Source organism: Theobroma umbraticum, unplaced genomic scaffold (assembly GCF_002168275.2).
Source record: "Theobroma umbraticum cultivar Fairchild unplaced genomic scaffold, ASM216827v3 scaffold_44.0, whole genome shotgun sequence".
In the NCBI taxonomy this organism is placed as follows: domain Eukaryota; kingdom Viridiplantae; phylum Streptophyta; class Magnoliopsida; order Malvales; family Malvaceae; genus Theobroma; species Theobroma umbraticum.
The window spans coordinates 7408886-7431785 of record NW_018397255.1 but is presented as its reverse complement, the minus strand read 5'-3'; the positions used below and the strand labels follow the sequence as shown (position 1 = coordinate 7431785).

The 22900-nt window shown below is 34.7% G+C and overlaps 4 protein-coding genes across 8 annotated transcripts; 2 read left to right on the top strand and 2 right to left on the bottom strand.

The window, feature by feature from the left end:
* Positions 1-503: 503 nt before the first annotated feature.
* On the bottom strand, positions 504-4365 carry LOC110429413 (inactive TPR repeat-containing thioredoxin TTL3-like). 2 transcript variants are annotated; one of them, XM_021445435.2, is made up of 7 exons: positions 3095-4365; positions 2275-2470; positions 1999-2180; positions 1582-1915; positions 1271-1475; positions 1081-1187; positions 504-890 (listed from the first exon to the last, which is right to left on the bottom strand). In XM_021445435.2, exons 1-7 carry the CDS (start codon positions 3994-3996, stop codon positions 738-740), a joined length of 2079 nt encoding a protein of 692 aa, XP_021301110.1. In that variant the 5' UTR covers positions 3997-4365; the 3' UTR covers positions 504-737. The 2 variants fall into 2 exon arrangements, with proteins under 2 accessions (XP_021301110.1, XP_021301111.1); XM_021445436.2 differs by having other exon boundaries at positions 1146-1187.
* Positions 4366-7307: 2942 nt separating this feature from the next.
* On the bottom strand, positions 7308-14300 carry LOC110429414 (Transducin/WD40 repeat-like superfamily protein). Of its 2 annotated transcripts, XM_021445438.2 has the most exons (19): positions 14021-14300; positions 13307-13553; positions 12318-12414; positions 11959-12075; positions 11729-11883; positions 11250-11367; positions 11045-11146; positions 10674-10830; positions 10475-10583; positions 10255-10357; positions 9978-10128; positions 9737-9869; positions 9474-9580; positions 9320-9390; positions 9129-9189; positions 8503-8730; positions 8304-8388; positions 7815-7993; positions 7308-7631 (listed from the first exon to the last, which is right to left on the bottom strand). In XM_021445438.2, the coding sequence occupies exons 3-19, from the start codon at positions 12375-12377 to the stop codon at positions 7546-7548; spliced, it is 2022 nt and encodes a 673-aa protein (XP_021301113.1). In that variant the 5' UTR covers positions 12378-12414; positions 13307-13553; positions 14021-14300; the 3' UTR covers positions 7308-7545. The 2 variants fall into 2 exon arrangements, with proteins under 2 accessions (XP_021301113.1, XP_021301112.1); XM_021445437.2 differs by lacking the exon at positions 13307-13553 and having other exon boundaries at positions 14021-14299.
* A 2612-nt stretch (positions 14301-16912) lies between these two features.
* Positions 16913-19392, top strand: LOC110409113 (uncharacterized). Of its 2 annotated transcripts, XM_021418351.2 has the most exons (4): positions 16913-17119; positions 17535-17649; positions 18806-19005; positions 19113-19392. In XM_021418351.2, the coding sequence occupies exons 3-4, from the start codon at positions 18817-18819 to the stop codon at positions 19203-19205; spliced, it is 282 nt and encodes a 93-aa protein (XP_021274026.1). In that variant the 5' UTR covers positions 16913-17119; positions 17535-17649; positions 18806-18816; the 3' UTR covers positions 19206-19392. The 2 variants fall into 2 exon arrangements, with proteins under 2 accessions (XP_021274026.1, XP_021274024.1); XM_021418349.2 differs by lacking the exon at positions 17535-17649 and having other exon boundaries at positions 16919-17119.
* Positions 19393-21594: 2202 nt separating this feature from the next.
* On the top strand, positions 21595-22739 carry LOC110409147 (senescence-specific cysteine protease SAG39-like). Of its 2 annotated transcripts, XM_089785778.1 has the most exons (3): positions 21610-21831; positions 21931-22051; positions 22147-22739. In XM_089785778.1, exons 1-3 carry the CDS (start codon positions 21610-21612, stop codon positions 22737-22739), a joined length of 936 nt encoding a protein of 311 aa, XP_089641904.1. The 2 variants fall into 2 exon arrangements, with proteins under 2 accessions (XP_021274078.1, XP_089641904.1); XM_021418403.2 differs by having other exon boundaries at positions 21595-22051.
* The last annotated feature ends 161 nt before the right edge of the window (positions 22740-22900 follow it).

Here is a 22900-nt window from a genome sequence, read left to right as displayed (position 1 = left end):
TCGAAGGAAAGAGTTGGATTCTGGTTAGCCTGAAGTAGTGCGTCGAGTTACATAAACAAAAAGGAGAAATGTATAGCCAAAAAGTTAAAAGTTCAGCTAAATCAGCAGAGATGAAAACAGTAAAAGGTTAATGTAAAGATTTAAGAATGAAACATTAATAATTCACCCCTCTTTCCACCCCCATTGTCCAGCAGAGATCCAGTCTCTGAACACTATGTCACCTACCAGCCAACCCCCCACCTCCCTTCTCTCTCTTTCTCATCAATAGTCCCAACTGAAGAGACAAAATAATTAAATTCCACACTTTATCCCACTTTTTCTTGTCATAGGAAACATGGGACATCAGAATGAGACTTGACTTATTCAACTGATTCTTTCTCTTCCTCTCCCTTTTTTCCCTTCCTTTACTTTTTCCTAGATGTAGAGGGAAAACCAAAAAGGATTACTGTTAGTCTTAGTGGTAGTGCAATTCAAAGGGTTGAGAGGTAAACCAGAGATACACATAAAGAAAAGAATAAGTAATTCCACAAATGTAAACTAAGAAGCTACTTTCTCTCTGAGCCTGATGACGTTTTCTTGCCTTCAGAGCTCTATGAAACAATTATGTAAATGATTATATCACAAGTAAAACTGGTGATACTAGTATGAATCAAGAACGGACAATGAATTCTTTGGACTATTACCATCAAATGCTGTGGGGGGCTTGAGCCACAAGAAAGAGTAAGGATTTTTTCTTTTTATAGTATATAGTTCCTCACTGAGTCCTCCAAGGACTGATGGCTCGGGCAGATCATCTCCTTCACTTTGTCTCCATTCTTATAAATCTTAAACGTTGGGACCATTCTTATACTCTCAGCTTTTGCCACTGCTAAGCTTTCCTCCACATCCACCTTCAGGCAAAAAACCAATAAGACATATGTTAACACTGATCCTTTTATCAATCAATTCATGATTATTAGAATGAGTATGGTACAACTTCAGTTTGCTTTTGATTTTCCAGGCATCACAAGCAAGAATCAAACTGAAGCATCATTGAAAGAAAATTAAGAGAATAACAATCATGAACACTCAATTGCCAACCTTAAAAAAATGAACAGATGGATACCGAACACAAAGCAAATTTATGAATGGGGATATTTCTTTACATTGTTCATTCGCTGCCACTTTAAAATGGACCACTGATATGCCTGAAATTCCAATTTGTAAATCAGATAGGAAAATCAAGACATAAATTGAGGACAAGAGATCCGGAAGAAGGCATCAATCTCACCTGGTGATGATATTGCTGTTTTAAATGTATCTAGGCTAGAAACTTCTTCTACTTCACCACTGATTTTCATACTATGAACATCTACTCCACGAGATTTCTTCAGCGCAATTTGTGCATTGTGTAGAGACTCAGCAACTTCATTGTCTTCAGGAAGTTCCTTCCTCAACAGCTCATAATCTCTCACAGCATCTGCCCACCGTCCAAGCTGTAACATCCCACAAGAACATTTCCCGATATACGAATTGCTAATCAAAAAACAAGAGACTTGGAAACACATATAGCAAAAAGTAACCATAGAAATGCCAACTCACCTTTCCATTTGAGGCAGCCCTTCGAAGTAAGGCCTTTATGTAATTTGGTTGGATCTTTAGAGCCTGGTTGCAGTCCTCTACAGATTTTTCCCAAAGTCCAAGTTTGGACCAGCAAACTGCTCTATTGCAATAGAGAATAGAGTTAGAACTATCATATCTGAGGCCTTCCCCGTAAGCTGAGCAGGCTTCAGCAAATCTTCCAGCATTGAAGAAGTCATTGCCGCGAGTCCTTGCTCTTGCTACCATTTTCACATTGTTTAATACCATTGCAATCTCTACGTTGTTGTAATCAATACGTCCAGCCTTCTCTGCTGCTGAAACTGCATTCTCAAATCTGCAACAAATCTATAATCCATTCTCACTCAACTCTAATAACAACAGCAAACAGTAATTGTAACTTCATCTTTCAAAGCTCACCTTCCCAATGCCATCTCAACTTGAGCTTGAACAAAGAGGGCATAAGCTTCAGCCACCATACCAAAGAACTTAGTCTGTGAGAAGGGAGTATATTGCTCCAATTTTGGAATGTTTGATAGGCAGGAATCTGCATCCTCAATTTGGTGGAGCTTCAAAAGGGCTTCTGCTTTACAAGCAATGAGCTGTGAATTCATTTCAATAAGCTCAGATATTGTGCAGTTTACTACTATAAACAGCTAGCCAGTGCAAAAACATAATTGAGGCCAGGAGTTGTACCTGGGGAGATGAGTCTGCGCCAACAGCTATTGCTGCATCCGTTTCCCTTAGTGCACTCTTCCAATCACCAATCTTTCGGGCATCTGTGCATCGATTAATATGCTTCTCCAACAACTGCAACTTCTGTAACTCAGCTTGATCTGGATTTTGCCCTGGGAAACATAGGTGGTGCCTGGCATTTTCAGGAAGACCTAACCTGGAGGACAAATTTGAGGATTGTTACTGTTCTGTCCAAAATCCTTTCTTGTCAAACAGCATGGAGACAGACATCTAAAGGTGAAGATAACCGATGCCATTTTGAACTTAAATCTAAAAACCAAAAGGTAATCACAAACTCGAACTTAAATTCGGAAAGGAACGGTTATAACGTTGAGAAATAGAGGCAAGAGAACTCCTTAAGCGTCTAAATCAATAAACAGAACAAGCTAAAGGGTTACATCAATCAGACAACAAAAAAGAACTCGATTATAAACAAAAAATATATATATGAAAGGAGCATTTTGACAACCTCCCAGACAGCTAGGAACAAAGAGATTGAAGCATTCTCAAAGTGTAACCAGTGACATGGAACAATTGAAAATCGCCCATGATCATGGAAAGGAACAAAATGACAATGCAAACATGAACCAATCACTCAAAGAGAGAGAAAGAGAAGAGCCCACCGAAACAGATCCAATCCTCACCAACACCAATGAAAACATAAAGAAAGCACCCACCAATCACATTACTCAAGAAGATGAACAAAAACCAAAAACATTTCCGTCAAAAAACCAAATTAAACATGAGCTAAATCATCAACTAAGACGATTAACTGACTCACCTAAGATAAAGAGAAGACAATCTCTGACGAGCTCTGCCATAAGCATGGTCCAACCTAACAGCCTCCTCACACTCCCTGACAGCCTCTCCCAACCTTCCCACGGCCGTCAACGCCGCTGCCCTGTTACTCCTGAACGCGGCGTTTTCCGGTGAAATGGATATTGCCCTATCGTAAAATGCCAATGCCTCCACAAAATTCCCTCTTTTATACATCTCATTACCAGCTCTCTTCACTTCCTCGGGATCACTAGTGTTCCCCAATTTAGTACCGCCACCACCACCACGCATTATGCTGCCATGTCCATAGTTTCCTTTGCCAGCACCAAGCGTGTCCGTCTTGTTAGAGGTACGAGACGCCATGGTTTTGAGGATTTTGCCAGATGGGCAAATGTTACCACTTGGCAAAACATTTGTCGTGCTTGGATTGGAACAAACTGATGACGATGCAAATGAGGTTGCTCCACTGAAGCTTGAACCAGAGTAGATCAATGGGGGTCCAGCAGACACGGATCTCCTGTGACCCGGCCTAAGAATCCGGTTTGTTGGGGCGGATCCGGGTATAGATGGACTTGTCTCCGACAGCTCCCCTGAATTGTTGGTGTTCAAGCCATTACTTTTAGGCAAATGGGTAGTTGTGCTGTTGTTGTTTTTGCCCGAAACGGAACCAGCTGAAGAGCTTGAACTACTGCTTGACGTTGTAGTGGCGGTTGCATTTCCGTTGCTGTTGATGGAGACACGGGTGGTGAGCAATGGTGAAACCGGTGAACCCAGATCGAGTTCTTTGAAGTCAGGCTTGTTCATTTCTTTTTCATTAATGCCGTGGTCGGCTGCTGTGAAACTCAGTGAGTCACGGTATCGGCTGGTTAGAGAATCAAGGCTTGGCCTTTTGGAATGTGATGACATATTTTGAGTGTTGTTGTTTTCTTCGTGTTTCCTCAGAATTCTAAATCTCAACAACAACAATTGTGGTTCTGCATTCAATCATATGCTATCTTCTTTCTCTCCCTCTCTCGTGCTTGTACTTGCAGATGTACTCTAAAACAAAAGCAATACAGAAAAAGAAGAAGAAGAAGAAGAAGAAGAAAGGGAGGTACGTGAAGAAAACATGAAGCAAAGCAAAGAAAAGAAAAGAGAGATGGGGATCTCGTGATATAAAAGGTGGAAGCAAAGAATGAATGAATGAATGTGAGTCAGTCGAGTGCTTAAGGCTTAAGCAGAGAAAACACAGAGCTTCCACTATTAGCCGTAGACTAATACAAGTGGTTTTATATATGTTTATATATATATATATACACATACATATATATTATGACAGAGAAGAGAGAACAAGGACATTCATCTTCGCTGCTTCCTCTTCTTCAATCAATTCTCTCTCTCTCTCTCTTTTACCCAAAAAAGAAAAAATATTCATTGCGGTTAATTATTTTCGCTGCCGGCCATTGCATGTGGCGTCGCCGCATTCATTTAGTATTTTATCTGAGCTTTACTGTTCCCTTCCAATATTCCCATTCGAAAATTACTCGTACAGCGGTACTACGTTCGTTTTCCTTTTCATTTAGCCAATGAAGAGACCTGAGCATTCATTGTTTACTTGTCAACCAAATACTGAAAAAGGGTTTTTCCTTTCAAATTCTATACTTAGATTAGTTATCATCCCTTAATCAATACTTACCAAATTTCATCACCTAAACTATTGTTTGTTACTTCATTAATTCTTGCCAGTTGCCACATATAAACGTAGCAACTCCCTTTTGCTAACTTGAAACAGCGAAACCGTACAGCGCCACTACTGCCCCAACTTGTCTTCCTACACATGAAAGGACTCTTAATCCCAAAAATATAAACTTTAATCCATTTCTCTTTTTCTTTTTTTGGGTTAAGAGAAATAGATAAAACCAAAATTAATTAGTGAAGGTTCGAGATAAGGGTGTCATGCTATTTATAAATTAAGGGTTAAATGATGTGTTGAGGTTCACTTACCAAAATTAAGATGTTCCTCTTTAACAAGATTCCGAATATTCCTTATTTCCCATGTCGTCACCCAAATCTGGGATGTTCATTTCCACCCAAATTCCTTGGAAAACACACTGACGTATATATTGGATGTATTATGTATATTATTATTTAATTATATAGTGTCACCTTACGAATGGGTAAAAGTAAAAATTTTGAAATGTTTTTATAAATGTTTTTAAAATCATGAATATTTATTTTTAAATTTATTTATTGACAAAATAATAATATTTGCATAAAATTTATATAAAAAAGACATTAAATATAAAATTTTAATTATATTTAAATATTTGATTAATTAGTTAGTATATGATCCTTTATTTATCTTAATTAAAAAAATATAAAAATTTAATTTAAATCATTCTAATTTAAATGTAATAGTAATCATTAATTTAGAATTTAAAATTAAAATATTTTAAATTACAAAATAAAATAAGCAGGGAGCGTGGATTCCTAGTCACGGAACAAGGACGGCTGGGTAGGGAGGAATTTCCTCCTTAAAGGCATGGACAAGGACAAAGAGGTGGGGTTTTGGAAGAATCACTCCTTGCCATCCCTAACCTAAGGTTAACGCTTTACAAATTTTCCCTCATCTTCACCCAAATACCCTTAAGCTTTGCAAAGAATTATATTCTTATATTCTTCTTAATAAAATAAGGTTTATTGATCAAAATAAAGGTTAGCTACACATTTGTATTTGAAACATAACCTAATCTTATTACAATAAAAAAATATTTAAATTAACTATTAATTAATTGGTGAAATTTTGTTTTCATCAACATTATTAGTTAAATAACACGTGATGTGTTTTCTATTTATTGTTTTTAAAATATCATTTGTTTGATTAACAATTTAGTCATGTATACAAATCTATGAATAAAAGTAAAATATAAAATGGAGAATTTGATTATTAAAGTTGGAATATCAAATATATAATAATTTTGAAATAGATAAATAAAGAAAAGGGAAAAGAATAAGTTGAGAAAAAGGTTCATGATTGAAAAACTTGGATGAACCTACAAGCAGCATGCATGTCTTTACCCTTTAAATTGGAAGAACATAATGCGACACATCATGTTAATGAATTTGTAAACGAGGACAGCAGTTTTACTTGTCTATACAAGTTTTGTTGAGAATTATCAAAGCACAAGTTCCTGTCAATTCGTTTTGATCACACGGACGTGCTTGAATCAACTTTAAAAAGAGAATAAGGACAGAGGGTGGAGGCATTAGGGTGAAAAAAGAGACGAGGAGTAGGGGTAAAAGGGTAAACGATGGGAGAAGAATGGAGACAGTGGACAGAGGCAGCTGGCCATGTGCAGAGTGCAGAGTGCAGAGTGCCGTGCCAGCTGGGCCACTGAGGGAACCCTAAGCACTCCCAAGCGGCCTCCAGCTAAGCTTAGCCAGTGCCACTCATAACACCGACGGAACTAGTATTCCTCCTCTCCTCCATGAATATTCCGTTTACAGGTGCCGTTACGCTGGAGCCGAGCCGAGCCAAGCTGGAGTGGGGATGATGTGGACTCGAGGAGACACATGCTCTCCCTGTCTCCCAGACTTTGGTGCTTTGCTCTCATCACAATTCGCATCTTCTCGTGCTATTTCTCAGGTTTGAGACGGAACTGCCTCGGTCCAAAAATATACAAAAGGAAGTAGTCAAATTTGTCTTAGTTTATCGACTACATTACATTAATTTGTTTCGGCAGATAAAATTGGGTGGAAGGGCAGTTTGGGGTATCCAAGGCAATAAAGACCAACAGAGCTCTTTTAACATTGTTTGATTAAGCAGGGCCCAATGATTAACTTCTCCTTGGGGGAACTGGAAAAGTGCCAAATCTTGGTTTCTTAGCCTATAAATATTTACCCTAAAAAAACGTAAGAAAATGAAAGGTAAAAATTGCATTGTTGGATACCAATTGTTAGCTCTCGGGAATGCTAAACAGTGATATCCAGGAATCTTTCCAATCGGATTCAATGGTCCGAATTAGGTTTACCAAATTTACAAGCATTCAGAACCTGGAAACAATTAATAATAGAAAAACCAATACAAGCCTTAGCATGTATGACCACGTTTAGTATACTTGGGAGAAAAGGTTTGGATAGTCAAGGGTTGTGGTTGTTGAGCAGATAGATAAAGATAGGTTATGCATACTAGGAAAAGATGCATGCATCCTTCATTAACAAGTCTTAGGTTTTTGATGTTGAGGGTTAAAGATGGATTGTTTATAGATACGGATTCAACAATCTAATATTTCATTAAGAAATAATTCTACATGCTGGTCACATTGCTACCTATAGAGGAGACATGTTTTAAATGATCTCCTCATCAATCAAAATTGCTTCTGTTCACCCCATATGTAAGAGTCAAAATCACAATGAGACCGGGATCCCATTCCTGTATTAAACTTTATATCGCACAATATTGTCTTGCAAGTATTCCTAGTGACAATAAAGCTTGATTGATGAATCAGCACCAGCAGTAAATAACCAAGGCTGTCTTGGATGGAACTTACAGTCAATTACCCCTGCAATAAACCAACAACATATCACTATGTAAGTTCAAAACCCAAGTACGGATAGCGCCGACTATGGACCTCCTTTGATTTCGCAAATGGAACTGGATTGGGCCAACCGTGCACCTCCTTTCATTTGCCAAATTCAATATAGACCAGAGATAAAGGTAATACAAGCATATCCATGGTACTCACCTCTTCCATCGGAACTGGTATGCCCTCTCAGAATTTCCAATGGAACAATCAGAGGATTCTGGTTAAGATCAGCATAAACCATGCCATGAAAGACATAGGCTGTGCAATCATCTGAGCATGATGCAAATAGTGGGTAGGAACGATGGAATGCCACATTAGTAATGTCTTTAGGGTGACACCTGAAAATGTCCCAAAAAATAAATGAGAGAAGATTAATAACCTGCATAAAACAAAGACAGAAATACTAGACCGCAGATGCCCAAATGAAAAAATCTACACCTGCACACTCATAAATTTAGATAATAATAGCGTATTGATTTACCTTGTTGCTCAAACTATGATATAGTTAGTTAAATGGGATTTAATCATTTTACCATCTGGTGAAAGAAATTCATGAGAGCACATTTATAGTGGTTTCAGAAGGTACAGGAAGAGATTGTTTACAAGTAAAATTAAGTTTCTATTTTCAAAATAAAAGTTGACACATACTTGAGGGTTTTGTAAGGTTTAGATGAAAGATCCATATCAAACCAACACAATTTTCCCTCTTTGCTTCCCACAATTACATTATCACCTACAGAGAAAACAGGCATCATAAATTATGAAGACAGCAGATAGTCGGGAAACAAGAAAAAGAGAGTACTAACAAATGAAATCAGTGAAAAAAAACAGGAAAAAAGAGAAATACCTGCAGGATGAACAGCAATTGATGAAACTTCACGTAGTTGAGTCTCAAGCTTTTTGATAAGCTTTTGCCTCAACAGATCATACACACGAACATTTTTCTTTGTTGCTACGAAGAAGATTGAACGAGTAGGATGAAAAACTGATGATACTGGAAGGCCATGAAGCTTAAAAGGGAGTCTTTGAGTAAGTTTCTTAGAGAGCTGGTGCATAAGAATTGCTTTTGATTCGCGTGATTGACAAGTTAAGGAAACCCATGAGTATCACCAAATGAATAATATAGTCATATCATCAGCTTACACAAAATCCCCCTCCATTCCCGGGCAAATAAAATCAGACAAATGTGGTAACTAAAGCATCAATAGACAAGATAGTTGCATAGTGCAGAAGAAAATTTGATGGGAGCAAATATGATTCTTATTCCACTGGTGCAGTTGCAATATTCTAACAAAAGAGTTGATTATAGATCAGCAGCAACAAAGTAATATAGCCAAAAGAAATGAGTATTCTTCACGAAACACCCCCAGATTGCTCTTTTAATAATGACGACCATCTAATATAAACATCAGTTGATTCATAAAAAAGAAAAACAAAAATTATAATAATAAGATGATATTGGAGAAAGGATATCTGCCGGCATTACTGTAGAAAGATAGTCTCCTTTACGATGCCATTCTATTGAAGATACAGTCTGCAACAACATATCAAATCAAACGGTTAAAATTTTCCTACAGAGCCTTTCAACTAGTCCTCAGTTTAACAATACTGGATTATTTTAAGTGCAGATAAATAAAGAGGGAGGAAACAGAAACCATAAGTACCCTAAAATGCCTTAGTCTGATGCAATCATGTTTTTCATCTTGATGCCAGCTTAAGACAGATGATATATTGTCTGTGCATTAAAGTTAATTTTCCAGAGTCAGAACATATCCATCTTATATAATACATAGAAAATAATAGATGTTTCAAACAGACCAGAATCATCAGAAGAGGTTGGTGTTCCAATTTGCAGAAGTTCCTTAATTTTTCTCTGTTGTTCCTCATTCCCGAATCCAGTGTTCAAAATAAGTACATCAGATCCCCTGAAAAATATTTAGTCTCTTAGCATAGAAACAGATATAAAAAAAAGAGGAGGATAGCAAAACTGCTCTGTTTTGATAAAAACAGGCAGTAAAAAGGAAGATACAAAAAGCATTGAGGTGAGATTAAAACTATAATAACTGTCTAAACAGCCTTACGCAGAAACTGCCAGAATAGGAAGCTCGGGCAAAGGATTCCATGCAACATGCTGGACAGCCTCACCAATCTCCCAAACTCTAAGACATCTACCAGTCTCCACCTCCCAAATACGCACAGTTCCATCCTTCGAGCCTTTGCCAAACAGAAGCAATTGCCAAACACAGACTTAATTTTATATTTGTGAACAGCATCATTTTAAACTTGGACAAGGAATGTAGTTTATAAGCAAAATGTTCATACCTGAAGCAATCCATTGCCCTGAAGGTTCAACAGATATTGACAAAACTGCACCCTCATGACCTCTATACTCCAGATAACATGTAACTGGATAAGGCCTAAGATCTTTTCTGCTAGGTAGCTTGGGCTTCAGGGATTCAGGATCGATATTAATCTGAAGCATAGAAAGGGGGAACCTTGATTAACTTGATTGTTATGAGAAAACAGTGGTGTAATGGACAATTCAAAGACTATGCCAGAAAAACGTAGAGATTTCCTCCAAACAGAATCTCAGACTTACACGTTTCTTCCGCACTCTAGGGCACAAGTATAGATCCAAGCATCGCTCAAAGGAGTCCTTGATAGCATTCTCATATGCTGGGATGCTTCTAATGGATGTGAACCTGAGTATATCAATATGATTAGAATGCTAGTTCAACTCTCAAACATTCAAGCAAGTAAAGGAGCAAATGCTTTCAAGTCCAATTGTAGTAAACAAATAATTTTGGCTAGAATATTACCTTTTTGGTATAAATTTAGGGCGATCTTCTTCATACATCAGCTGATAAGTGTTGATCTCTTCCTGCGTTGGTAGATATTCTAAAGAAGGATTGTATGATTCCTCATGGCCTGAAAATTGATTAAAAAAAATCCATTCATAATAGTTCAAATAGCATAGCATTAAAAAGTAAATTTAAATAAGATGGCCAAAACTCAAACCTGGCAATTTTGGCTTTGGAGGGGGAATGTAAGCCAAATGCTTAGTCCTATCTGCTGAACTCGAATCATCACCCCAAAGGAGATATAAACGAGGTTCTTCTTTTGGCTTGTCAAACTTGATCAATCCTTTGCGAATTGCCCTAACATACTCAACAACCTGTAGATTCACAATTACAATTATAAATAGAACAACATTCACCCGGAGAACAGTTTAGTCTTTCCACTCCTAGCAAATGGTCATTAGAAGTGTTTACTTCAAAGAAATAAATGAAGAAGGAAAAAAGTGGGCGGGGAAAGGGGGGGGGGGTGGTTGGAGGAATGAAAGAGATCTCATACACCATCTGAAAACTATAAACGTAAAGGGATTTTACCTTCTTGCTTTCCCATTTCGAAGGAATGAACCGCCTCTTTGGTTCTGGTGCATTAGATAAAGGATGTTTCGCATCATCCCATTTAAACCAATCGACATAAGGCTGCAAGAAATGGGTAGGACCTTGAGCATAAAGTGAAAACAATATCTAAGGTTGAATATCGTTAAAGTCTAAATGAATGTGAGAACAAACTAGAGTAACAGACCGCATATGGATCAAATTCAGCATGTGGTGCCTTCCCTTTGAGCAATCTACGAATAAGTTTGGTCTCTTCTTTAGTCAGCTCTACCTCCTCATCATTATACTCATCATAGATCTTGCGCCTGAAGGCAACAAAATTCACCAGAGTTTATATGAATGAATGATGTAATGTGCCATCAGAGTTAATTGTGCTTAGCAAATACAATACTTTTATAAAAGCATGGAGAAAAGCCACAGAATTGTCCAGGAACATTCCTAATGTGAGACAGAATGTTCCTAATACAGCAAATAAATGTAATTAAAAAATACAGGAGCCCCATAATTGAGCAAGAAGTTCATGTGAAATACAAAATAAAACAATCCTAACAATGCAATTACCATACTTGAGCTTCCTAAACCTAGAAGGGGAAGAGATAAAAGAATTCCCTCAAAACCAATAGCTATTCATATAGAAACTAAATAAACAGAAGTAAAGAAACTAACCAATTTTTTGAGTCATCAGCACTCGCGAGAAAGGAATCCAGTTTATCTTGTCTTTCTTTCTTTTTTATCTTTTTCCCAGCAATGTCATATCCGATATGTTTTTCATCCTTGTACCACTCCAATGGAACATCACCAATTGTATTACGAGGAGCCACCTGTTAAGCCAAAAGAGAGATATAAGAATCCAAATGAAAAATTCATTTTCTAAAATGCTAAAAGGCATGCCTGACCTCATCTTCAGATGAATCACTCTCATCAACTGCTTGATGGGATTGGGAGCTATCAGCAAGCTCATCTTGCTCATGATTATCATCCAAGCCATCATTATTGCCACTCTCAATGAAGCCCTGATACAGTTACTCTTAATTAAATATTTCCAATAATATATAAAAATTCATTGTCAAAGAAGAGAAGATGAAAATGATTTTGGTACTTGCTGGGAAACAAAGAATAACATTTTCAAATGTCCTGAAACAGGAGAGATTTGTTTGGGGTTTACTTGCTTTCTTTATCATTATTGAAAATATTGTATCTTGTCATAGTTAGGTAACTCAAGAACAACCCATCCTGAAACAAATAAAGCAATTACCAAATCTCTCATCTCCAAAGGATTCACTTTCTCTGGCCTCTGACTCTCCTGATGGTTCATAGTCTTCAGACTTGGAGTCTTAGACCTTGGAGATGTCCTGGAATTGCACATAATTGGTGATTTATCAAGAAAAATGCAACAACCAATAAGAATGCATAAACCAGCTAAAAGATTTCAAAAAATTGAGGCCACCATCTATAAACATAGTACTCCATCCCAGAGGAGGCAGAGGATTCACTTTCTCAAGCTTCTGACACTCTCAACAATTGATGGTTTGACTTGACATAACTGGGTAGCTAAAGATGTAACTCAAAAGAAATAAAACAATGATGTTAACACAAATATATCTAAGGAGCAACGAAGTAAGGCTACAGCGATTAAAATTAATGTGAGGTGCAGACATGCTGCACCCTTCATTTATATGTGTATACATTTATATGTATTATTCCTAATTCTTCTTCTAAGCTTTGTACTTTGCTAAGCACTACCCTTGCTACTCCCCCAAATATCTAAGGGAAAATTCAAAAAAAGAATTACCAAATTTCCCAAGAAACAGCAATATCAAACCAACTTAAAAGGCATTTGCATTTGTCAACCTATTTTAAACATTGTGCATTTTCTGCAAAGTAAATAATATATTATAGTAACAATGTGCTTGTTCTACCAAATGGACCAATGTCTTGTAGAATATCCTAGCCCCTTATTAATCCAGATGATTAAAAAGTTAGACAGGGAAATAGTTGACTGCCCCTTTTAGTAGTAAAAAGCTGAAACCTTCTTCTAAAGATAGGCCTCCCTACTTCTAAATCAAAACATTAGTAAAGAGAAACCAGAATTTTGTTTTATGCTCAGCCAATAAAAGTATATTTTATTATCAAAGAAAGAGAACTATAATGCTGGGAAATTTTGTCACTGTCAGAAGCATATCACATCTCAATAAAGAAACCAAAACCGATCCACCAAAAGGCAGTTTGAGAAGGACTTGGAACCTGATTATATCAACTCAACCCAAAACTGGTTAAGAAAGAGTTAGGTGCGAACTATCAGCTGAACACAATAGGAGACGTGGAACTTGATCATATAAATGACTCTTCCAAATCTCAGTGACGGGAAAAGAGTTACATGAATAAGACCTCATAAATTGCATATCTTGTATAATTCAGATTCCAAAATTGTTTTGTGGGAGAGAGCAGTTGTAAGCAAGCTCTTGTGAAATAGAAATCATAGGAGAGTCGACTGCACAAGCAAAGTATATGTCATCATAGCAAACACTTCAATAAAATGCAAACAAGTATCTCTCTTCAATCAAGGCAGTGAAACCAATTTGAGCTCTACTTTGCACAAAGCTAAAAATAGAAGCAAAACTTCCAAACCAAGAGTAAGAAACACCCACACGGACCCTAGTGACGCACCTATCTTCCCTTTTTCATGCTTTAAGACAACTCTTCTCTACAATAAAGAAAAGAACTGAAACTAGCTTTTTACATGAAACTCTAAGATGTTGCAAAAGATTCACATTGAAACTGAAATAATTAGATAAAGTCAATCCAAGCAAAATTACAACTTGCCTATCATAAGAAATGATTGCTGGGGAAAATCAGTAAATTAAAAAGCAAAAAATTAAACATAAATTTAAAACAAAGTCATAAAATTGACAAAATAAAACAAAGAACTAAAGCACAAATATTAAACTAATCTTTTACCTTGACTGTTCAGCCAAAGTGAGTAAGGGAGACACAGATAGAAGAGAAACAAATGGTGGCGTCGGCGTCAGCGGAAAGAGTGGGAAGACTGAGAGAAGGTACCGGCGGAGGAGAGACAGTCCGGCGCGTCAGGGGAGGAAACGGAAGCTGGCCGGCGGGGAAAAGAGGAGAGAGGACGTGTTGGCGAGAAAAATACAGAACAAAAGAAGGTTTAAAAGCTTAAAACCCTAAACCCGCACTTTTATTTATTTTTGATGAATGCGCAAGAAGAGGAAAAGGAAGGAGAAAAAAACAGCGGAAGGAAAAAGGTTTTTTTTTATTTCCTTGTAAAATTTGGATAGGATGTTAAATTTTTTATTATTATTTAAAAATTTTAATTTTTTTATTTATTATCATTCATATTTTTTATTTTTATTTTAAATCAAATCTCAAATGATTAAATATTAATGATAATCTATTTTTTATGAATTAAAATATTATTTATTTTTTTTATATCATGTAAAAATAATTTAATGTATTATCACATTATAATATATAATAAAATGACATATTAATGTGATGATGTTAATATTAAATAAACAGAAAATGATGAATATATTTTGATTAATGTGTTAATTGAATATAATAAAAGAATCAATACTTAAATTTTTTAGAATAATTTATAAAATTTTTCAAAATGAGATTTTTGTTTAAATTTTTACTTTTGTATATTAATGGCTTCGTCACTTCAATACGTTATTTTGTTATATATTATAATATATTAATAATTCATCTCAATTTTAAATAATATAAAAAAATAAATAATATTTTAATTAATAAGAGATAAATTATCATTAATTTTTAATTATTTGAGATTTAATTTAAAATAAAAATTTAAAAATTTGAATAATAAAAAAATAAAAATTTATGTAAAATTTTTAGATATCATATTAAAATTTTACAAAAAAATAAAAAATAAATACTTTTTCAGTCCCTTTGTTTTTCTCTCCTTTCGTTTCCTCTTCTTGCCTATTCATCAAAAGTAAATAAAACTTCAGGATTTAGGTTTTAAGTTCTTAAACCTTATTTTGTTCTCTATTTTTCTCCATCACCTACGCTAGCGCCTCCTCTCTCCTCTCTTCTGCCTATCGATGAGCCTTTCTCTACCAGCCAACCAGTTTTTGTTTCCACCCTTGACGAGTGAGACTGTATCTCCTTCGTCGGTACCTCCTCTCTCTTTTCTCACTATTTCCCTTGACGTTAATGGCGTCATTTGCTTTTTTTTATGTGTCTGCTCACTTTGGCTGAACAGTTTGGGTTCGCATAATTGAATAGAAGAGAAATAAGATAGTTATTCTACAAGAATATAATAATTGAAGAATAACTATTATATAGTTTGATTAATAAAAATAAAATAGGATAAGAATTATTATTATAATTTATTTAAATAATTGGTTGGTAAGAATAGTTTTAGGAATACATGGTAAATGATAAAAATACCTTTTAATAAAATTAAAGAGTTTATTTTATTAAAAGATAAAAATACTATAATAGTAGGTAATAAAATCAAAATACATTTTACTATAGTAAAATAATATTTATTATAGTTAAATAATATAAATATATTAAATTATATTTAAATATTTCCATTTCTATTTTGTTTTTTGAAAATGAAGTAAAAAATTCTTTGTAAATAGGTATTTTTGTAAAGTGGAGCAAGGCGGTAGTAATTGGAAGCTCCAAAAACGAAATTACTTTAGAGAAAAGGAGTGAGGAAAAGAAAGAAAAAAAATACATTTAATATTATTTTATAAGATAATTTTTAAAATTGTAAAAAGATATTTTTGTTTAATCAATTTTGTTTTTTATTCTCAAAAACTTGAAATAACCATTAGGGAGACTTTGGTGATGATTATTCAAGTTCTTCTTAGAATGGCTGTTCCGAAAAATAGTCATTCTATTAAATGTAGTTTTATCTTAAAAATGAAAATAGGAGGAGAATGACTATTTTATCTCCCTCAACCAAGTATGCCCTCAAGGTAAAAGATTAGCTTAATATTTGTGCTTTTATATTTTTTTTGTCAATTTTATGACTTTGTTTTAAATTTATTCTTAATTTTTTACTTTTTAATTGACTGATTTTCCTCATCAAGCATTTCTTGGGATAGATAAGTTGTAATTTTTCCAATTATTTCAATTTCAGTATGAATCTTTTACAACTGACTTTGTCTAATTATTTCAGTTTTAGTATGAATCTTTTGAAACATCTTATAGTTTCATATTAAAAAGATAATTTTAGTTCTTTTCTTTGTTGCAAAAGAAGGGTTGTCTTAAAGCATGAAAAAGGAAGGCTAAAATGTGTTACTGAGGTCCTTGTGGTTGTTTCTTACTTTTGGTTTGGAAGTTATCCTTCTACTATTAGCTTTGTGCAAAGTAGAGCTCAAATTGGTTTCACTGCCTTGATTGATAAGAGATACTTGACATACACTTGGTTTGTGCAATCAATTCTCCTCCCCTGGGTGCTTTTCTCTTTGAAAGCACCTACCTGGCATTTTAATTTTTTTCATATTTTCTATCAAAACGTTTACATTTTTTGGTTTCATTATTTATTTTGAAAATTAATAGATTTGTGTGAAATTTTAGTTAAAATTAAGTTAGGATATTTTAACTTAAAATTTTCATACTTGAGCTAGACAAACTTATTAAATACATAATATATTTTTATTTACAATTCATTCTAACTAATATATGTAGCAAATATTAAACTATTTATATGAAACATAAATGATAATTATTTTATAATAATAAAAGTTTCTCAAAATGTTGGGCTGAGCTCAAGCTTTCTTTTACAAGACCAGACCTAGTTGGGCTTAATTCTAGCCCGTTCCTAGCCGCCCCTGAACACGTTGTCCGTTCATAGTTTTGGCATGTTTGTCAGTCACGCCACATGCCAGTTCGTTGTTACTGGTTGCGCACTTTTCTTCCGTCTCATCCTCCGCCCGCAGATCTCTTTGATCCCTCTCTCTCCGCCGCGCCTCTCTCCATCCGGCGCGCTTGTCTCTCTTCCCACTTCTCACAACCAAATATAAACAAACATATCAAGTGTCTCCCCAGCTCTGGGTAATCTCTGTCTCTTGCTTTGTTACAAATTCGGAGTCTCCATGTCTCATGCTTATAGGAGCAGAAATTGGATATGATTTACTTGATGTTGAATTTTGAATTGATTTTTGCAATCTGTCTTCTCTTTTGATTGACTTTAAAAAAGTGGCATTTTCTGTGCTGAAGGAGAACTAAGAGACCGTTTAGGATCTGTTTGGTTCATGGAAATATGACGGAAAAGAAAATAGAATTCTTGGATTTCTTGTGCTTGGTGGAGTTGGAAAAAATAAGGGTAAATTTAACTAAGGAAAAATATAAATTAGTGATGTTCGAAGGTTATGGTGGTTATTGACGTGTAGTTTGTTGCTTTATGGTTGGTCTTTTTCTTAAGAAGTACGTTGAGCTGCTGCTTTTGGTTTTGTGATATGGGTTGCAGTTGCAGAGGTTACGAATTGTGAAGTTGCAGACCAAGTGTTTTTTTATGTTTGTATCAGTTGGCTATATTGTTTGTTCAATTGAGCTGACTGGTCTTGTTACTATTCTCCTATGAGGTGTGTGTCTTTGGTTTTTATTTTGATCTTAGTTCCTATTATTTTCTTATAGTAATAAAATGTTGCTTTTGTTGGCTTAGATAAAAAAAAAAAGTAGCATTCTTTTATTAGGCAATTGGATAATGGAATTTTTCTTCTCATTTTCCTTGCATACATAACAAACTGAGAATTTTCATTTTCCTCCTATTCATTTTATTTTCTTTTAAATTTTCCCTAAATTTTCTTTTCCTTCAAAATTTCTATGAAGCAAACATGGCTTTGTTTATCACTTAATTATGAAATAAAGTTAAGGCCATAGTTGTTGGATGAACATCTCATTCATATGCTTTCTCGAAACATGAATAAAATGAGAAAAACAGAAATTGTATTAAAAGGTTTGATGAATCAATATGCTTAGGGTATTTTAGCTTTTTTTGGTACGCCTCAGGCAGTGTGAGAATTGAGTTTACTTATTGACATGGGTATTTTAAGGCATTTTGCCTTTTTCTTTTTATTTCTAAAATTAAATAATTCAGTTGGCCATATATGGATTTTATGTGTTGAATTTGACATTTGTAGTAATCAAAGGTTAATGGTTTATTATGATTTTTTTTTTGGCTACATTGGATTTTCAATGGTTTGATATTTGGTGGGACAGAATTCTATTCTCACTATGAAAATCATGCATGATTTTTGATCAGACACATTCGCTAAGCTCTACTTCATGTTACTTGAGTCATCATCTCTTTATATGTTGGATGATTGGTTAGCTTCAGAGATTTCTTCTTTGTACATGAGAGGATCATTATTTATTAAAACTCTGGTTAAGCTAGTGCAAATTGAAAATTGTCCTCTTTTACGTCAGTTGCTTTGTAATTGTCTATTACTTTAAATTCATAATTCTGATGGTTGATTTGTTTTACATTTTTATTTATTTTGGGTGGGAGCAGGGATGTGGGGTGTGGGTGGTGGTTTAATTTTTGTTTTCAATTTATGCCATTGAGTGATAGTTTTTTTTTTTTTTTGTATAGTCGAGATATATTGCTTTTTGAAATAATTTCCTTCTTGTAAGAGAAATGGTTGAATCAAGATTGGTGCTTTCCTAATTTTCTTGTGAAGATTTTCTACTTGGCTTATAGTTTAAAACATATTTTTGGTGGGTGCTTATTATCCTAAGAGAGACAAAGAATGGAAGCACAAAGGAGTCAACCTGAAAAACAACCATCACCTGCTTCACCAGCACCAGTGGCGGCTTCATGTAGAAGGAAAAAGAACGAGGAGGCCACCTTCCTTGAAGACTTGAAGGATCACATTGATGAGTTCATTAATGCATCAATGGATGAACACAAGAGTTGCTTTAAGAAGACCATCCAAAAGGTTCTAGCCTTCATCTTCTGTGCTAATGCTGTTGTATAGGGAGCTTCCTTGTTGTTTATCTACTCTATGCAAGTTGGTGTCTGACTAAAAGTTTGGTTCATTTTCAGATGTTTGGAATGTCAAAAATTGTAGCAGAAAGGAATGCTGAATCAAAGGAAGTTGAAAGTGTTCTGCCCCTTCGAACAACAGTGACAAAGTAGACTATCTTCCTCCTCCTGTAATAACGTGACATGTAGTTCTACATCTATATGAGTTAGCAGTAAATTGTTAAGTCGTGTTACCCATGCTTTCAGTTTGATAACTTTGCATAAACAAGTCTTGTACTAATACAGGATTTCTGTTTGTTTTTAACTCGTCAGTTCAGATAAAGTAATTCTGTTGATTTTATATGGCCATCATAGTCAAATTATTTTGGATCTAGAATGTAAATTATACTTCTCAACAATGTTATATGCTTGCTAAGGTTTGAATTTTAGACCTCTAACAAGAACACTAACCTTTTCACCATCAGGCTGAAGCCCTTGGTCTGATTTTTCTTAAAACTATGTCGTCTTATAGTCTTCTTGCACTACCCAAATCTCTAGTTATAAGAAGGAAAAAATGAAAAAAAGATGCTTTTGCACTTAGAGAGTGTAAGAAGGTTTTAAAATGACGTAATTTAAAAAAAAAAATAAGAAAGAAAAAGAAAAAAAATAAAAGTAAAAATTAGTAAAACTAAGGGTGCTAAGAAGTTTAATGTTCTTGCTAGAGATCTTAAGTTTGACCTTTAACAAAAGCATATTATATTTTGGATAAGAAAAGATATGGTTTTAATATGTTGATGTGGCACTACCATGTTAATATGTGAAGTTAATGGGATAGCGTCACGTCAATATATCACTATTGCACATTGTCATATTACAAAAATGTACCGTATCAGTATTGACGTTATTATATTTAATGATTAAATTGAATCTTGTCAAGAAAAATGATTAAATTAAAATAATTTTTAAAATTAAAAAATTAAATTATTTCAAATTGAAGTAGAAAAGTTAAATTGAACAAAATACATAAATGCAAAGACTTTTAGGTATTTTGATTGTTTTTTTTCGTGTGTAGCTTGCTAGTTGCTATGATAGATAATCTATAGAAATTCCTACACTGAATTGAACATTCCAAACTAATGGAACACCTCAAAAATTGTTCTAACTAAATTTAAAAAGAAAAACAAAAGCAAATTCACTTTAACTCGATTAATTTTTTAAATTCAAAATAATTTTGCTCACTACTAACAATGTCCTACAACAATTAGGTTCTGTTTGGTTTTGAAGAAGCCAAGCACTTTGCAAGGATTTTAATTGGATGTAATATTTTACCATGTTTGGTGTGTTATTTTTATTGTGAAATGACATTGCAAGACCAAAATTGAATGTGATTCCCTCTTGGGTAGGTGGGAAAGTGACTTTCCTATGAAAAAGGGGTAGTCAACGAATATGTTGGATGAATATACCATTTCAAGTTAAATATTTAATAAAAATAAATATTTAGTAATTTTATATATTTTAATATTTAAATAATAATTATTAAAATATTATTTTTATATTATTATTTATTATTTTAAAGATAAAGTTAAAAAATTAAAATTTTATATTAAAAAATAAATATATTTAATTTTATATTTTCATGTATATAGATAATTTTATAAATTTACACTACATTTTTAACAAAGTGCTTTCAAATCAAACTCTACAATATAATTCTCTCAGTAATCACATTTCTTACAGTTATTATTTTTTCATGTTATATCAAATGCTGTAAAATTATCTTCCCAACAATTATATTTCTAATAATCATATACTCAGTAACCATATTTCTAACAATATATTAAATGCAACCTTAGTATCTTAATTCTTTTGGCTTAATTGTAACAACTATATACCCTTTTTGAAGATAGATTTTAAATAATTAAGGCAGTACTTTTATTTTTTTGGATGAATTATGGAGAGTTATAAAGTGCACGCTTGGTTGCTTTGCAGCTATAGTTACAATCAATTAAAAATATTTTAACCCAAAAATAGAAGAATTTAGCACTAATATATTTTTGTCAAAAAGAGTTAATCTAACAGCACCTATATTTGTATGTTTTCACAGCTTGATCTAGTCAGATCAATTTTACTTTATGTGTGTTAATTAAGCTTACTTTAATATGAATTTTTATGATTTAGTATTACGCTTTCGAGCAATGAATGGAACGGCACGGTGAGAGTGGGAGCATTTTCTCTTTGATGCGAGGGCATTAGAACACAAAACCAAACTTGTTCGTAAATCCATTCATTCATTTATTTTATTTATCACCATTAAAGACAGAATATCAATCAAGTTTGCAGCTAGCTAGACTGGGAAATTATGAGTTTGTAAAATTAACTAATTTGATTGGTGGGTCCAAAACGGAGTAATTTCCAGGGCACGTTGATTCTTTAGCAAGTTCATTTATCCATAAGAATACAGGCAGGACCTTTCTGTCTCTCTTTCTCTCTATATATATGCATAAGAATGGCAAAATAATTCGTTAACAATCATCTCTGTGCTATATTCATTGCTTTTGCAATTCATTTATCCACAACTATGGCAGTTGCAAACCAGCATGGATGTCTTTGTTTGGCCTTAATCTTCATATTTGGAACTAATTTAGTCTTTCAAGCCACTGCCCGCACTCTTCCCATCCAAGATTCAGCAATGTTTGAGAGGCATGAGCAATGGATGGCACAGTATGGACGAGTATACAAGGACAGCAACGACAAGGAAAAACGTTTCAAGATTTTCAAAGAAAATGTGGCTCGTATCGACGCTTTCAACACTGCTAATGGCAAGCCTTACAAGCTTGGCATCAACCAATTTGCAGATCTTACAAACCAAGAGTTCACAGCCTCTCGGAATAGATTCAAGGGCCACGTGTGTTCCAACACAGCTACTTCCTTCAAGTATGAAAACGTCACTGCAGTACCATCTGCCATGGACTGGAGACAGAAAGGAGCTGTAACACCCGTCAAGGACCAAGGCCAATGCGGTAATTAAGTACAAATTTTTTAATTTAAGAAACTAGTAAAGCTCATTCATGTCTTAAGTTCTGACTCTATTTTCGTGTAATGTCATAAAATGTAGGATGTTGTTGGGCGTTCTCGGCTGTGGCAGCAATGGAGGGGATCAACATGATTACAACCGGTAAGCTAATCTCTCTCTCGGAGCAGGAGTTGGTTGACTGTGACACCAAAGGCGAGGATCAAGGTTGTCAAGGTGGTCTGATGGATGATGCATTCAAGTTCATCCAGAAGAATCAAGGCCTAACCACTGAAACCGATTACCCCTACAAGGGAGTTGATGGGACTTGCAATACCAACAAGGAAGCTAACCACGCAGCCAAGATAAATGGATATGAAGATGTGACTGCAAACAGTGAGACGGCATTATTGAAGGCTGTCGCCAATCAACCAGTTTCTGTTGCTATTGATGCTGGGGGTTCCGAATTCCAGTTTTACTCGGGTGGTATTTTTACAGGAGCTTGTGGAACTCAGCTAGACCATGGTGTTACCGCTGTTGGTTATGGAGTTGGCGATGATGGGACTAAATATTGGCTGGTGAAGAACTCCTGGGGCACGAGCTGGGGTGAAAAGGGGTACATCAGGATGCAGAGAGATGTTGATGCAAAGGAAGGCCTCTGCGGTATAGCAATGGAAGCTTCTTACCCTACTGCATAAAATTCATTCTGATAAGGCAATTAGCTACCACTCAGAACGTAATACTATGATGTTTATCCTACTCTTTAGATTTCTCTAGTTCGAGCTTTTGGTTGCTCATATTATCATCAAAACTCTATGTTTGGTCTCGTATACCAAAACATAGTCTAGAAAACTGGTAT

Excerpts from the sequence above, each read along its gene's own strand:
- LOC110429414 (XM_021445438.2), bottom strand. The coding sequence starts at position 12,377 with ATGAACCATCAGGAGAGTCAGAGGCCAGAGAAAGTGAATCCTTTGGAG. Across the intron at positions 10,358-10,474 it reads CCTAAATTTATACCAAAAAG|GTTCACATCCATTAGAAGCA; the intron begins GTAATATTCTAG and ends TGATATACTCAG. Across the intron at positions 9,391-9,473 it reads AACCTCTTCTGATGATTCTG|ACAATATATCATCTGTCTTA; the intron begins GTCTGTTTGAAA and ends TTTAATGCACAG.
- LOC110429413 (XM_021445435.2), bottom strand. The coding sequence starts at position 3,996 with ATGTCATCACATTCCAAAAGGCCAAGCCTTGATTCTCTAACCAGCCGA. Across the intron at positions 2,471-3,094 it reads TTGTCTTCTCTTTATCTTAG|GTTAGGTCTTCCTGAAAATG; the intron begins GTGAGTCAGTTA and ends TTTGTCCTCCAG. Across the intron at positions 1,188-1,270 it reads AACAGCAATATCATCACCAG|GCATATCAGTGGTCCATTTT; the intron begins GTGAGATTGATG and ends TTGGAATTTCAG.
- LOC110409113 (XM_021418351.2), top strand. The coding sequence starts at position 18,817 with ATGGAAGCACAAAGGAGTCAACCTGAAAAACAACCATCACCTGCTTCA. Across the intron at positions 19,006-19,112 it reads TTAAGAAGACCATCCAAAAG|ATGTTTGGAATGTCAAAAAT; the intron begins GTTCTAGCCTTC and ends GTTCATTTTCAG.
- LOC110409147 (XM_021418403.2), top strand. The coding sequence starts at position 21,610 with ATGGCAGTTGCAAACCAGCATGGATGTCTTTGTTTGGCCTTAATCTTC. Across the intron at positions 22,052-22,146 it reads CAAGGACCAAGGCCAATGCG|GATGTTGTTGGGCGTTCTCG; the intron begins GTAATTAAGTAC and ends CATAAAATGTAG.